Here is a 16004-nt window from a genome sequence, read left to right on the forward strand (position 1 = left end):
CCTCGCCCACCAACAATGCAAAAATCGGCCATGCCCTAACCCATGCAGGAAAGTCCATGCCCTAACCCACACTTAAGCCCTTCATAAAGCAGCCAAGTCGGAGCGGACCTAAAAGCTGACAATTGTACAAGGAACCTGAATTTGCAGCTTCAAGGTATAAATGTGTTTTTGTCTTTGAATGTCCGTTAACGTACCGGCAACGTTTTTTTAACAAGCCGGCCGTGAAGCCAAACTGTAGCCATGCCAAGCTAGTTGTTTCCTAGCCAACATGGCGACGATTACGAAGTGCGGTGTGCGGTGGTGTGATCGTGTGTTTGCGCGGGACGAATACGGCGCCAACTGAGCATCTTGTAGCGAAATTCGACATCAAAACAGTCGGCGTCATGTCATCGAGTGTTGCCGAAGACGTTTTTTTTTTTGCCCAACGAACTTTTGTGAGCGTGAACACGGCCGCATGTCGCGGCGTCATGGTGTGGTACGTAGGACTCGCCGCTTCGTGTGTCTTTGTTAGAGGTCGTGTGTCCTGTGTACTAAATTCCTGATGACGACGAAAAGACGCTACCTGCATCGCTTGCTGTGCAAAGGTGAATGCCGTTCTGATATAAATTCTTAATGGGAATGCTGTTCATTATCCATTGTATAAGTTGTCCAGAGGAGTTCAAGACGCCAGGAAATTAATTCGCTGTAAAAACGACAAGGGAAGTGTGCATGGCAGTTGCAACATTTGCTGGTAAATAAAATGCATCTGAATGCATCATTTGTAATGTGTACATCATGCTGTTCTAGCTGGAGGCACATGCCACTGGCGATATATATTTTGCCCACCAAGTGACTAATTCTAACTGGCAGCAGCAAGCCTGTGGGTCCCAACGGGGACCAACAGCCTGCTGGGACCAACAACTTGCTGGTCCCAGCGGGGACCAACAGCCTGCTGGGACCAACAGCTTGCTGGTCCCAATGGGGACCAACAGCCTGCTGGTCCCAGCTGCTTGCTGGTCCCAACTGGGACCAGCAGCTTCCCAGCTGGGACCAGCAGGCTGCTGGTCCCAGCTGGGAATTTGGCCATAAACCACCTCAACGGGGACCAGCAGAAACCAGCAGAATATTTTCTCTTGGGATGTAATGAAAAACACGTTTAACAATTCCATATAAATGAAGGACAATACCCCAGTGACAAAGTAGTCTTTGTCAAAATTTTATAGTCCTTCAGGACCACAAACAATAAGCTTAATCTTTAACGGCGACAAAATTGTTTTATGACAGTAAGAAAGAAAAGTGCTTCCTCCAGATTTCCACCATAAACCTCTTCAGCCTCGCTCGAGACGTAGGCTTAACATTGAATTTTTTGCGGGCTGTGCACTACCGTCTTGAATAAAATTTTGACAAAGACTGTATATTTTAAGAAAGCGGCAATTCGTAAGGAATTGAGGGCCCAAATGCTATGTAAGCTAACAATGAGGGCAGCTCGAATACGCTTCGGCATACTTAATGTAATGAACAACGCAGTTGAATCATATTCAGTTCTCTTTTCGCGGAACGATACGTATATGAAGAACATAAAACCAAATGTAATCGAATCGTGAGCATTATAGTTTAAAACGCAATACTGCCGAAACCTACAGAAACAGTCCACACGAGGACAACTTTTTCTGTGCTTCTAGTCACGGCAGACGCCGAAACATGGCCGATGCATGTATCGGCTGGAGGAGAGAGCACGCTCAGCGCTCGTACGGGGCCGTAGCGTAGGCTTCTATCTGAGGCGACACGTCACCTCCTGGGCACCTTCCCTCGAAGTCGTCCAGGTCTATGTCGTACACCACGACGGCAGTATCGCCAAAGGCGAAGTCGTAGGCGCGGTTGAGCCGCGTGCGGATCTCCTCGGGGCCCGCGAAGGCCGCCGCCTGCGTCGGGTTCATCGTTGCACATCAGCGCGAGCACCTCGGTGGCAGGAAATGAATGAGGGACTTCAATACAGAGAAAAGGCTAAAAATTATCCCAGCTTCACTGACTTAGCGTCGCCAGCGCTGATGTTAACGGTGAGACAGAGTAAACACTGAAGCTGCCTGGAGGAGCGCCCCAATCGCAAGGCTAAGCTTCATAGAACTTTTCAAAGCCAGCAGATCGAATCCAGTTCGCGCCAGTTCAGTTTTGCCGTGTTCCACTGCTCGCGCCTTCCACTGAAGCCTTTTGTTACTTCTGAACTTGGAACACTGCCACGGGGGACCCCGAGAGAGCTTTTTTTTTTTTTTTTTTTTTTCACGGCGTATTGCTTTATTTGCTACCGCAAATATCAAGCAGCCATGCATTTTAATAAAAAAAAACAATGCAAATACCACTTATGTATTGACGCCTTGCCTCAAATACAGTTAAACGTCAATGTAACGAAGTCGCTAAAATTCGTAATTTACTTCGGTGCATTGATATTTCGCTATATTGAAATTCGAAGTTATAATGAAGTGTTCATCCCGTGAAGCGTTTCCTGCAAAAGAAAACGTTACGCGCGTACACGGCTGGCGCACTGTTTCTGTTTCTATCTGGGCTTAATCGTCTACGCGGTCATCAGCGCGAACCGCATGGGGCGTTTTCTCCCCGCAAAAACGTGCCCTGCAAGCTGTTGTGGCCGTCTGCCAGCGCCCCCTACCCTGTGTTAAGTGGACGTTCAGGGACAGCCCTAGGGGGTTCGGTGCCCGCCCGCCATGGAGCCGGCTGTCACATGTATCCTGTACCCTACTCTCATGTCTTAATTATTAAAGGTTATCACCTACCAAAACGTGAACATGGTGTCAGAAGTTGAGGACTAGTACCCGCACGCAAACTTCGCCAGGCCAGCCGCTGGAAACCCGGACTCATCAGAAGTTCGGCGTCTTCGTCAAGCGTCGTCGCTAGGCCTACGCCGCCCGCGCATCGAAACAATGGACGGGGCTTCCCCAGCTACTCGCCCAGTGCCGCCAACGCCGTCGCCGTACCAGATTTCACCGCCGGAGCCTTTCACGTTCCTACCGGAGCATTGGACGACATGGAAGAGGCGTTGGGAACGGTTCCGCACCGCATCGGGACTGAACGGCAAGCCGGAAGATGCGCAAGTAAACTCTCTCGTCTACTTAATGGGTCCAAAGGCTGAGGAAATTTTCCCCACTCTCCCCATCCCGGCCGACAAGCAAGAGTCCTACGCCGACGTGTTGGCTGCGTTCGAGGCGTTTTTCATCGTAAAAAGAAACGTCGTTTACGAGCGCGCTGTATTCAACAGACGCTCACAGCGTGAGGGAGAATCGGCGGCGGAATTCATAACTGCGCTGTACGCGCTAGTTGAAACCTGTGACTATGGGAACCTCAAAGAAGAGCTGCTCAGGGATCGGATCGTAGTCGGGGTCCGGGACAAGAAGCTGTCTACGAAACTCCAGATGGAAGGTGATCTCACGCTCGAGAGGGCAGTATTGTTGACTAAGCAAACAGAAACCGTCAGTCGGCAGCAAGAGAACCTGAAGCAGCCGGTCGACCCTTCATCTGCCGAAGCGGCCTACGTGGATAGCCTGAAAGTGAAGTCACACAAGGGAAGAAAACCCAAGCAGGGAGGTCCGCCAAAACAGGGGACTGAGCCAGCGCTGAAACAACCCTGCTACTGGTGTGGCAACGCAGTACAGCATCCCAGGCAACAGTGCCCTGCTTCGAAAGCCCAGTGTCACAAGTGCGGCAAGCAGGGTCATTTTGCATCGGTCTGCAAAGCCAAGCGACTACGACAGATCATCCAGCAACGTGAGAGCACGCAAACAAATGATGAACAGTTCTTTGCCGGAACAGTCAACGCTACGATGAAAAAGAAACCGTGGAAAGTTTCAGTTGCCGTCAACGGTCACAGTGTTGACTTTCGTCTGGATACAGGGGCAGACGTCACGGTTGTGCCAACAGGTCTGCTATCAAGGCTGGAAAAGCAGATCACTCTTCTCAAACCCGACAAGCTCATTCTTGGACCAGCAAAGCAGCGTCTAGACATCGTTGGAGTCCTGAATGCGACAGTCTCATACAAGGGAACGAGTGTCACAGCAGACCTGCACGTCACAAGGGGCCTGGACGAACCACTCCTTGGGCTAGACCTGATAGAGAGCTTTGGCATCTTGCAACGAGTAAACGGAGCCTGTTCTACGCAGTGTCTAGACCCAGTCAGCGAGTACCCAGAACTATTTCAGGGCTTGGGGAAAGCGCCTTGCGCGTACAAAATCAAGCTGAAGCCAGACGCAGAGCCCGTGGCAGTGGCATCCCCAAGACGCGTACCAGTTACCCTGCTAAAGCCAGTTGAGTGCCAACTCCAGAAGATGGAAAAGGAAGGAGTCATCACCAGAGTGAGTGAGCCAACAGACTGGTGCTCGCCAATTGTGGTCGTGCCAAAGAAGAACGGTGAAGTGCGCATATGTGTAGACTACACAGCGCTGAACAAGAGCATACAACGAGAGTATCACCCAATCCCTAGCGTAGAGCCGATTTTGGCTACCTTGGGACAAGCCAAGTACTTCTCTCGTCTCGATGCATACTCGGGGTTCTACCAAGTGGAACTGCATCCCGAATCAACGCTGCTCACAACATTCATCACTCCATTTGGTCGGTTCAAGTTCAACCGCCTTCCCTTTGGCATTTCTTCGGCTCCTGAACATTTTCAGAGAATGGTTCATCAGCTTTTAGAAGGCCAGGAGGGAGTGGCGTGCCTCATCGACGACATTCTCGTGTGGGGCAGGACGAAAACCGAGCATGACAGTCGTCTCCTTGAAGTCCTGGACAGACTAAAACAGAAGGGACTTACACTGAACCGTGACAAGTGTGTGTTCGCTCAGGAAACCGTCCAGTTCTTGGGCCATGTGATCAACAAAGATGGCGTGACTCCAGACTCAGACAAGATTGCGACCATCGTTAACATGCCTCCTCCAACAGACGTGACCGAACTAAAGAGATTCTTGGGCATGGTGAACTTTGTCGCACGGTTCATACCAAATCTAGCTGTCAAGGCAGCTCCTCTGAGAGACCTACTGCACAAGGACGTCCCATTCAGCTGGGACAGCGCTCAGCAACGTGCATTCGAAGATCTTAAAGCTTCTCTCACATCGCAACCACTGCTTGCTCTCTACCACCCTACAAAGGAGACGGTCTTGTCTGCAGACGCGTCCAGCACGGGCTGGGTGCTGTTCTTCTGCAGCGTCAGGAAGACAAGAGCCTGCGAGCCGTTGCCTACGCTTCAAAATCGTTGACAGAGGCAGAGAAGGGCTACTCCCAGATCGAAAAGGAGGCCCTCGCCATCACATGGGCATCGGACAAGTTCAAGGACTATCTTCTTGGTTTGAAGTTTCATATTGAAACTGATCACAAGCCTCTCATCCCTCTGTTCACTCGGAAGCCAGTGGATGACCTCACACCAAGACTGCAACGCCTGCGTCTTAGGATGATGCGATACGACTATACGATGCAGCACGTACCAGGCAAGGACCTGGTTGTTGCTGATGCATTATCCCGGCAGCCACTTGCAGCACATGGAAGCACAGACCTTGCTGACGAGGTTAGAGAGTTCGAGCAAGCCCTCATCTGTCATGTGCACGTCCCCGACGTGAGCTTACAGACTCTTGCGAAGGCACAAGGTGGAGACCTCGTTTCCAAAGCCATCGTGGACTACCTTCAAACAGCCTGGCCGAAGGTGAAGTCCCAAGTGCGGCAGGAGTGTTTGCCATACTGGCAGTTCAAGGATGAACTCACACTACATGACGGAATCATCATGAGAGGCCAGCGCTACTTCATACCTGCAGCCCTAAGAGCTTCTGTGCACGGTTCTCTCCACGACGGGCATGAAGGCATCACGAAGTGCAAAAGGCGAGCCAAACTGTCCTGCTGGTGGCCAGGTATAGCGAGAGACATTGCTGACACCGTGGAGAAGTGTGTCAGCTGCATGGAGCAAAGACTAACTCCAGTCCAGCCGCTCATGACCACCCCCTTCCCAGACAGACCGTGGCAAAGGTTAGCCATGGACTTGTTCTATGCCAACGGGAAGTGGTACCTGTGTGTGACGGACTATTACTCGCGCTACATTGAGATAGCACTACTGGAAAACCAGAGACCCGAAACTGTCATCCAGAAGACAAAGTCTATCTTTGCAAGGCATGGCATTCCTGAGGAAGTGGTCACGGACAACGGGCCGCAGTTCCGTTCGGAGTTTCTGGCTTTTGCCAAAGACTGGGGCTTTCGACACATCACTTCAAGCCCTAAGTATGCACAAAGCAATGGCTGTGCTGAAGCTGCGGTCAAGATCGCCAAAAAGAAAATAACGAAGGCATCGGATCCGTACAGGGCTCTCTTGGCGTATCGAGCAACACCACTGGACAACGGGTACAGCCCGGCCGAGCTGTTGTTCAGCCGTCGGCTGCGAACGCACATCCCTTTGGCACCAGAACTGCTGAAGCCTTCAGTTGCAGACGCAGCAGCCCTCAAGGCTTCAGAGCACAAAGCCAGAAGTCGTCAAGAGATAAACTACAACAGAAGGCATGCTGCCAGAGAGCGACCGGAGTTTCAACCTGCCCAGAAGGTTTGGATCAAGGACCTGAAACGCACTGGAACAGTGCTTGCGAAGGCGGATGCGCCCCGCTCCTACATCATTGGCACGGACCAGGGCACCGTTCGCCGAAACGCTAAGTTCTTGGTTGTCGATCGTCGTGAGAGTGCCGAGGAAGATCAAGTCTCCGTTGACAGCTTGCCTCCCCCGCGTGACACACTCACCGACACACCCAGCAACGCGGCTCCCTTGGCACCACCATCTCCGCAAGCAGCTGGACCTGGGACAAGGTCGCGATCTGGGAGACTGATCCGTCCACCGCGCCGTTATGGCTATACTTAAAGGGGGAGATGTTGTGGCCGTCTGCCAGCGCCCCCTACCCTGTGTTAAGTGGACGTTCAGGGACAGCCCTAGGGGGTTCGGTGCCCGCCCGCCATGGAGCCGGCTGTCACATGTATCCTGTACCCTACTCTCATGTCTTAATTATTAAAGGTTATCACCTACCAAAACGTGAACACAAGCCACATGCGCGCTGACGCGGCCGCGGAGGCCACCCGCGCGATGCAGGTATACCTCCAGCGACCGCTTCTAACCGCTGGCTGAAACGCAACTCGAGGGGAAACGAGAGGGGCACGCGAAAAAAAGCAAAAAGCGGATAACGCGGGCGAAATTTTCATTGTTAAACGTCATACGCGCAGCTTATGAGAGCGCCCATCAAATATCCTTCGCGGCGGTAAGCCTAATCGTCCTTGGCGGGGCCAGCCGGCATCCCCGAGCGCTTCGAAGCTCCCGCCAAGGGTGCGCGCCTCCCCATTGGCGAAACTGGTCAGGGCGATGCGTTGCGCGCAGGTTCGCTCCTGCTGGCCGGCTGCGTGCGGCCGCTCGATCGCCGGCTGGGCCGGCTTAGCGTCACTACAGCCTGCCTGGCCGTAATGGCCGCGCTCTTGTCAATTCTCCGACTTTTGATGGTCGTTTGTGCCGCGGATACGCGTATATCAGCGTTCATATTTGGTATGTCGCAGTCTTTTTTTTTGGCAGACTATTCTGGAATAGCGTTAGGTTGAACTGTTGAGTGCAGCTGGCCTATACAGTCAAACCCGGCTATAACGAACCCGAATAGAGCGAATTATGCTGTATATCGAGCAAAAATAATTCAGTTACGGAAATACATGGGAAACATATTCCTTATAACGAAGTTTACATCCGATATATCGAACTCCGGGCGCCTAGAATGGCCGCCGAAATGCATGATCTCGGAGCGGCGATTCAGATGTGGATTGGCCGCGACCACGGAGCAAGAGCCGCGACTGAGGCATTGCGCCTCGCACGGAGCGACGTGACGCCCAATACTTTCCGGAACTGTTTCCGATGCGCGGGACTCGGGACGGAACTCGCCCAGTCAGTGAGTGCGGACCAAGACAGCAGCATCGGTGAACTGTGGGAAGAGTTCGCCAACGTTCCCGATGATGTCGCCAGTGAAATACGTCCGACGCTTATAATGAAGCGCTTTCGGCAGTCGATGTGCTCCGCCAATGCTTCTTAGATTTTTGAGGACACGGACTCGAACTGGTGCAAACAATGTTTCGTGTAGAAAATGCTATGCTAGTTGAAGCCGCCAAAACGAAAGTGAAAACAAAAATCACCGTTTTTTTTTTGCAACGTGGGCAGTTAAGACGGAAAATAGCTTTGATATTTGCAATAAATGGATTATTTTGGTCTGGTAATGGCTACTGTACTGTGTTCGTTTCTGCATACGCGGATGGCGGAGTTGTGGAGGGAGCGGGGGGCTCCCGCGGATTGCTAACTCGTAACAATAAGCTTGTTATAGGCGGGTTCGGCTATATCGAACTATTGGACATATCGAACTAATCGCGGTGCATATTGCAGTTCGCTATAAACGGGTTTGACTGTAAAGGGTGATCAGAAAATAGGCAATTGGGTGATCTATTGGGAATGATTCCGGAATGTTCATGCACACACGGAGACGAAATTATTATTATTATTATTATTATTATTATTATTATTATTATTATTATTATTATTATTATTATTAAATGTTGTGTGCTCCAAATTTTCTACTATTGTTATTACTGAAACTTGGCTTTGCGATGATATCTCATCTTCCGACTATTTTCCTCCGACCTATGAAATTTTTAGAAGTGACAGAAAGTTAACTGGTCCCAAGCAAAAGGGTGGCGGTGTTCTCATTGCCATCGATCGCTCAGTGCAATGCGTGCGGCGTGCAGACCTCGAGACTGACGAAATCAGTCTGGCTTGAGGTAGGCCTCAAGAGGGGCGAGAAGCTGCTCATCGGTGCATTCTATATAACCCCGGATATTTTACCTGCTGAATATAATCTAAAGCTCACATCTATTGAAAATGTTTCCAATTCACACCCCAACCATCAGCTAATTATACTTGGGGACTTCAACACCCCAGGTATTCACTGGAACAGTCTTTCATTTCAGCATAAAAACCATTATGCAGCGCAGAAATGCACCATGTTATTAGATTTTCAATCATTCACCTCCTTGCAGCAGTTCTGCCACATAGAAAACTTCTGTGGTAATGTCCTAGATGTGTGCTTCTCGAACTTGAAAAACGTAGAAGTGTGTGCCTCCGAAATATCTCTTGTACAACCCGACAAGTTTCACCCCCCTCTTATTGTCTCTGTCTCTGTCGCTGCCCAGCATTGCTATGGTGGTGTTGACGATTGTGCAGTCCCGCGATATGCTTTCAAGCGTGGAGATTATGTTGGGCTCTATCACTTTTATTCATCTGCTGAATGGTCTAGTGTTTTTGATGTCAATGATGTTGACGAACAGGTTCGACGTTTTACCGAAATTGTCAGGAGTGGCATGGAAAAGTACATCCCTTGTTATAAGCCTGTTCACTCCAAATTTCCCCATTGGTTCTCTAAAGAACTTCGAAGTTCGCTTAAACCTAAGGACAGCGCCCACAAAAAGGCCAAGCGTTCTGGGCTTGACAAGTGGAAAGCGGAGTTTAGTCGGTATCGCTCACTTTGTAAAAGCCTCTACCGGCGTGACCACCAGCTCCATATAGAGTCGTTAGAGGCTTCTGCGTCTCAGAAACCGGCTGACTTCTGGAGGTATGTACGCGGCCGTTCTAAGGAGTCTAAAGAACACATTAGCCTGCTTAATTCCGATGGGGAACAGGTTGAGGATGTCGCCACTAGCTTTGCTCAGTACTTTCATTCTGTCTTTCAACTGCCAGATGGTCACGACGAACGCCTATCGTTTAATAATATGTCTAATTTTAGTACACTTATGTTCGATGAAAAACTTGTCAATGATAGCCTTAAACGGATGAAACCGTCATTTTCCTGTGGTGCAGACGGAATTCCAGCAGTCTCATGAAGGCTTACGGCAACATTTTTGTGCCTGTCTTAACTTCCATTTATAATAACTGTTTACTTTTCGGCAAATTTCCTCGTGCATGGAAGATTGCTCGAATTTTTCCAATATTTAAGTCTGGTGATAAGTCAGCCGTTTCTAACTATCCCCCGATCTCACTCCTTTGTGTGGCCTCAAAACTCTTTGAGTCAGCTCTGCACAAAGTTCTTGCTGCCTGCGTCAAGAACGTTGTGATACCAAATCAGCACGGCTTTTTCTTGGGTCGATCGACGGTCACAAATCTTGCAAGCTTTATGACACAGGCTTCGGCTGCAGTTTGTGAAAACGGCCAGTTGGACGTTATTTATTTTGACCTCAGTAAGGCGTTTGATGTGGTGAACCATCAGTTATTAATTAACAAGCTTGCTAAGTCCGGTGTAGACGCAAGCCTTGTTGCCTTGTTGTCCAACTATCTCCTTGACCGGTCCTTTTACGTAGATGTTAACTACAAAAAGTCTAGTGTTTACCCTGCAACAAGTGGTGTACCCCAGGGTTCCGTGCTGGGTCCATTATTGTTTTCTGTCTTTATCAATGATGTTTCAAAAGTGTTAACAAACTCTTCTTTTCTTCTCTATGCTGATGATGTCAAACTATTTAGGCACATTAGCGGTGTTCAGGACTGCTGTGGCTTGCAGAGGGATGTGTCGGAATTATCGGTCTGGTGCAGCAAAAACTGTCTAATTTTAAATCCAGCTAAAACAAAGGTTGTCACGTACAGCCGGAAAACCCATCGTCTACTGTTTTCCTACAGTATAGAGGGAGCTCCTTTGCAAAGGGTTGAGGAGATTAGGGACCTCGGAGTTCTTTTCGACAGTACCCTCTCTTTTTCTTCTCATATTAGGCACATCACCCGGCGAGCGCTCCGAAGTCTTGGAAATGTGTGTCGGATTACAAAGGAATTCTCTTCTCCCCCAGTTCTCTATCCCCCTCTGGAATTCTCTATCCCCCAGTTAGAATATGCTTCTGTTGCCTGGAACGGCATCTCCAAATCTAGTAGTGAATTAATAGAACGTGTGCAGAATAAGTTTTTATCCATATTTAAGCACCGTCATCACAATCACAGTTTTCATCCTGATTCTGACTTACCCATAGTTACCTCCATCCCTTCGTTGACCTGCAGACGTATGCGTGCAGACCTTACATTTCTTCATAAAATTGTTCATGGTGACCTTTCTTGCGCGGACCTGCTTAACTGTTTAGAGTTTAGTGTTCCACAGAGGCCCACCAGGTCGCATCGCCCTTTCTTGACCGCTGCGCGCAACTCCAATCATTCTCCAGTGCGCAGAATACAGAATTGCTACAACCGCTTCTCTGAACGCCTTGACATCTTTCAAAGCTCCTTTACAATTTACCGTACTGCACTGTTGAACACAGTATGTTAAACATCTATGATATCTCTGTCGTTCACTTTCTTTTATCTTTTTTTTTTATTGCTGAAATTTGGTTTCTCTGTGGTTCTGTTTAACCAATATAGTTGCCTGTTTTTGAAACTGTTTACTTATCATGCTTGTCTTATCATTTGTCTCTATACTCTTGTCATTGTTTTTGTCGTCTTACTGTCAAACTTTGTTCTCTGCTTGTTGTGTATTCATTACAATAAGCTGAGCCACAAAGGCATCTTCTTTTTTCTTTTTTACCTGTACCCAGGCTCCGCCTGTGCTTTATTTTTGCAATTTTCGCTACTTCAATATGTGTGTGTCTTGTCGCTTGTTTGTTTCTTGCAATATGTTTCTTGTATTTTGTTTTCATGTAACTATCAGGGCGCCAGCACTCAGGCCTCTGGCTGTTCCTGGGCACGTAAATAAACATGATTGATTGATTGATTGATTATTATTATTATTATTGGTTTTCTTCTGAATTGCGGGATGCCCTGAAACTCAAAGAACGTGCGCACAGAAAGATGAAGCGCTCTGGTGCGAATCAGTTCGCTCAGGAGTTCCGGCGCCTACGTGCCCTATGCAAAATATTGCACTAGCGTGATCATGCTTTGTACCTGGCGTCAGTTGAAGCTAAAGCAACTCATCAGCCGGGTGCCTTCTGGAAATACATTCATTCTAGATCTAGTACAACGAAAGAATCTATTCGTCTTCTGGATTCCAACGGCGATGAGGTTGCAGATGCGGCCGACTGCTTTGCTCGTCAGTTTTCTTCTTTGTTTGGGCTTAGCGGTGGTAGTGATGACGGCAGCGTCTCTTGTCACCAGGACGGTAACTCCGCTTGTTTCCAATTGGATGAGAACATCGTTCGGACCAGCATCAAGCGGCTAAAGTCCTCGTTGTCTTCTGGGCCAGATGGTATTCCTGCTGCAATTCTAAAAACGTATGCAAATATATTCGTTCCTGTGTTCACCTCAATATTTAATAACTGTCTCCGGTCTGGCACGTACCCTCGCTCATGGAAAATTTCTCGTGTATTCCCTGTTTTCAAGTCAGGCCCAAAAACTGACCCCATGAACTATAGGCCAGTGTCGCTCCTTTGTTCTGCCTCTAAAATATTCGAGTTATCTCTTCATGCGGTCTTGTCTTTCTCACTTAAACACGTCCTCATTCCTAATCAACATGGCTTCATGCGTGGTCGCTCAACTTCCACAAACCTCGCATGCTTCATGGAGCAGGCTGTCCCAGCAGTCGTTGGTAGAAGCCAGCTTGATGCGGTCTACTGTGACATGAGCAAGGCCTTTGATGTAGTCAACCACTCGTTATTGCTTGCCAAGCTCATTCTGTTAGATGTTCACGCTTCTTTAGTGGGTCTTATACGTTGCTATCTCCAGGAGCGATATTGCTATGTAAGTGTTAACGGTCAAACATCATTTAGATACAAAGCAACAAGTGGTGTACCCCAGGGCTCCGTCCTGGGCCCCCTTCTTTTTTCCATTTTCATTAACGATGTTGCTTCTGCCATTCAAAATTCATCTTTTTTGTTGTATGCTGATGATATGAAAATCTTCAGAGAAGTGCGTAATGTTCAGGACTGTAATTCTCTTCAGGCTGATATCGTGTCATTCCATCGTTGGTGCACCAAAAATGACTTAATTTTGAACCCCTCAAAAACTAAAGTTGTTTCCTATAGTAGGAAAACTCAACAGCTGCAATACTCCTATAAAATAGCAAGCACTTCACTGCCGAGGGTGACCGAAATTCGGGACTTGGGAGTACTATTTGATTCTTCTCTGACTTTCTCTTCCCACGTTACACAAATTACCGGACGCTCTCTTCGATGTCTGGGTGCTGTTTGCAGGTATTCTAGAGAGTTTAAAAGTCCTCTTCCTTTCTTAAAGTTGTATTCAGCTCTCTGCTTACCTCTTCTCGAATACGGTTCTGTTGTTTGGAATGGAACTTGCAAGTCCAATAGTGACCGCATCGAAAGGGTTCAAAATAAGTTCCTTTCTATCTTTAGGCACCGTTTCCGTCACGGACAAGAAGACGCAAATGGCAGCATGTCTTGTCTCAAAAGTATCCCTTCCCTTTGGTGTCGACGAATGAGAGCTGACATTATCTTTCTTTATAAACTTCTTCATGGTGATATTTTGTGTGATGACTTGGTTGCACTTATCAATGTCAACTTGCCGAACAAACTTTTCCGAAGATTTCGAACGTTCAGAACAGATGCTTTAAGTAGACGACGCTCGTGCATCTGCAGAATACAATGTGCATATAATGAATATTCCGATCGTCTTGATATATTCCAGAGCTCTTTGTCTTTGTTCTCTAATGAATTGAAAACTGTTGTAGCTTAAGTGCCTTTATGTCATTTATGTGGCGTATTTCTGTTCCGTATTTATTCTATGCAAATCATAATCTTGCTTGTTTGTTTTTCACTTTTCCTGATTTTGTGTTGCTTGAATTTCTGTCGGTTTAAGTGTCAGTGCTTGTAACGCTGAACTTCGTTTTTCCATTTTGAAACTTCCTAAGATCTTGTTACAAAACCTTTGTTTTATGTGTATAATCTATCTCCGTCATGTTCATTGAGTATTTGCTTGTGTATTTTCAATTTTTCACGTGCCCTCAACGTTTTGCTGGCCGGGTGTCATGGCTTCTAACACTAGGCTTCCTTTTTTTTTGCTGTTTTGCTTTCTGGGATCTCTGTAACTATTTTTACTTTATTGTTTCTTTCATATATATGGTTTTATGTGTTGTGTTGTCTTGATTTTAGTTTGTTTTTATGAATGCTTGTATATGGTGTACCAGTACCAAAACCCTAGGGCTGTTCCTGGGCACCAAAAATAAAGGTTGATTGATTGATTATTATTATTATTATTATTATTATTATTATTATTGAAAATGATCAGTAAGTACGACAGTTTTGACATATACTATCAAAACACTAGAGGTCTACGAACTAAGTCCTCTGAATTTATTAGAAATATTGTATGCTCTAAATTTTCTGCTGTTGTCATTACTGAAACCTGGCTTTCCGATGATATCTCGTCTTCCGACTATTTCCCTTCTAACTATCAAATCTTTAGAAGCGACAGAAAATCAACTGGACCTAAACAAAAAGGTGGCGGGGTTCTCGTTGCCGTTGATCATTCAGTGCATTGCATGCGGCGTGCTGACCTCGAGACCCTAGACGAATCAGTCTGGCTTGAGGTAGGCCTCACGAAGGGCGAGAAGCTACTCATCGGTGCATTCTATATATCCCCGGATGTATTACCTTCTGTATTTAATCGAACACTCACATCCATAGAAAATGTCTCAAATGCACACTCCAACCATAAGCTCATTATACTTGGAGACTTCAACACCCCAGGTATTCGCTGGAACAGTCTTTCCTTTGAGCACAAAAACCATTGATGCAGCGCAGAAATGCAGCATGCTATTAGATTTTCAATCGTTCACCTCCATGCAGCAGTTTTGCCGCATAGAAAACTCTTGTGGTAATGTTCTAGATGTGTGCTTCCCAAACTTAAAAAACGTACAAGTGTGTGCCTCCGAAATATCCCTTGTGCACCCCGACAAGTTTCACCCCCCTCTTATTGTCTCTGTCTCGGTCACGACCCAGCATCGCTCTGGCGGTGTTGACAATTGTGCAGTCCCGCGATATGCTTTCAAGCGTGGAGATTATGCTGGGCTGTATCACTTTTATTCATCTGCTGAATGGTCTAGTGTTTTGGATGTCAATGATGTTGACGAACAGGTTCGACGTTTCACTGAAATCGTCAGAAGGGGCATGGAAAAGTATATCCCTTGTTATAAGCCTGTTCCTTCCAAATTTCCCCACTGGTTTTCTAAAGAACTTCAAAGTTCGCTTAAACTTAAGGATAGCGCCCACAAAAAGGCCAAGCGTTCTGGGCTTGACAAGTGGAAAGTGGAGTTTAGTCGGTATCGCTCACTTTGTAAAATCCTCTACCGGCGTGACCACCAGCTCTATATAGAATCGTTAGAGGCTGCTGCGTCTCAGAAACCGGCTGAATTCTGGAGGTATGTACGCGGCCGTTCTGAGGCGTCTAAAGAACACGTTAGCCTGCTTAATTCCGATGGTGAAGAGGTTGAGGATGTTGCCACCAGTTTTGCTCAGTACTTTCATTCTGTCTTTCAACTTTGTCGTTCGTCGTTGCCAAATGGCAACGACGAACGCCTATCGTTTAATAACTCTAATTTTAACACACTTAGGTTCGATGAAAAAATTGTCAATGATAGCCTTCAACGGATGAAACCATCATTTTCCTGTGGTGCAGATGGAATTCCAGCAGCCCTCATGAAGGCTTACGGCAACATTTTTGTGCCTGTCTTAACTTCCATTTATAATAACTGCTTACTTTTAGGTAAATTTCCTTGTGCATGGAAGATCGCTCGAATTTTGGTGGAAGATCGCTCGAAGTCTGGTGATAAGTCAGCCGTTTCTAACTATCCCCCGATCTCACTCCTTTGTGTGGCCTCAAAACTCTTTGAGTCAGCTCTGCACAAAGTTCTTGCTGCCTGCGTCAAGAACGTTGTGATACCAAATCAGCACGGCTTTTTCTCGGGTCGATCGACGGTCACAAATCTTGCAAGCTTTATGACACAGGCTTCGGCTGCAGTTTGTGAAAACGGCCAGTTGGACGTTATTTATTTTGACCTCAGTAAGGC

The 16004-nt window shown here is 47.5% G+C and overlaps 1 protein-coding gene across 1 annotated transcript in view; it reads right to left on the bottom strand.

The window, feature by feature from the left end:
* Positions 1-1522: 1522 nt before the first annotated feature.
* LOC144161604 (chitinase-like protein 3) overlaps positions 1523-16004 on the bottom strand; it is a 45316-nt gene continuing 30834 nt past the window's right edge. Inside the window, exon 6 of the mRNA XM_077692242.1 lies at positions 1523-1901. Within this exon, the coding sequence (XP_077548368.1) occupies positions 1719-1901 (183 nt within the window). The 3' untranslated portion in view covers positions 1523-1718. The remainder of the gene's footprint in view (positions 1902-16004) is intronic.

Source organism: Haemaphysalis longicornis, unplaced genomic scaffold (genome assembly GCF_048455015.1).
Source record: "Haemaphysalis longicornis isolate Haplotype H1 unplaced genomic scaffold, Haemaphysalis longicornis Haplotype H1 scaffold_12, whole genome shotgun sequence".
Classification (NCBI taxonomy): Eukaryota; Metazoa; Arthropoda; class Arachnida; order Ixodida; family Ixodidae; genus Haemaphysalis; species Haemaphysalis longicornis.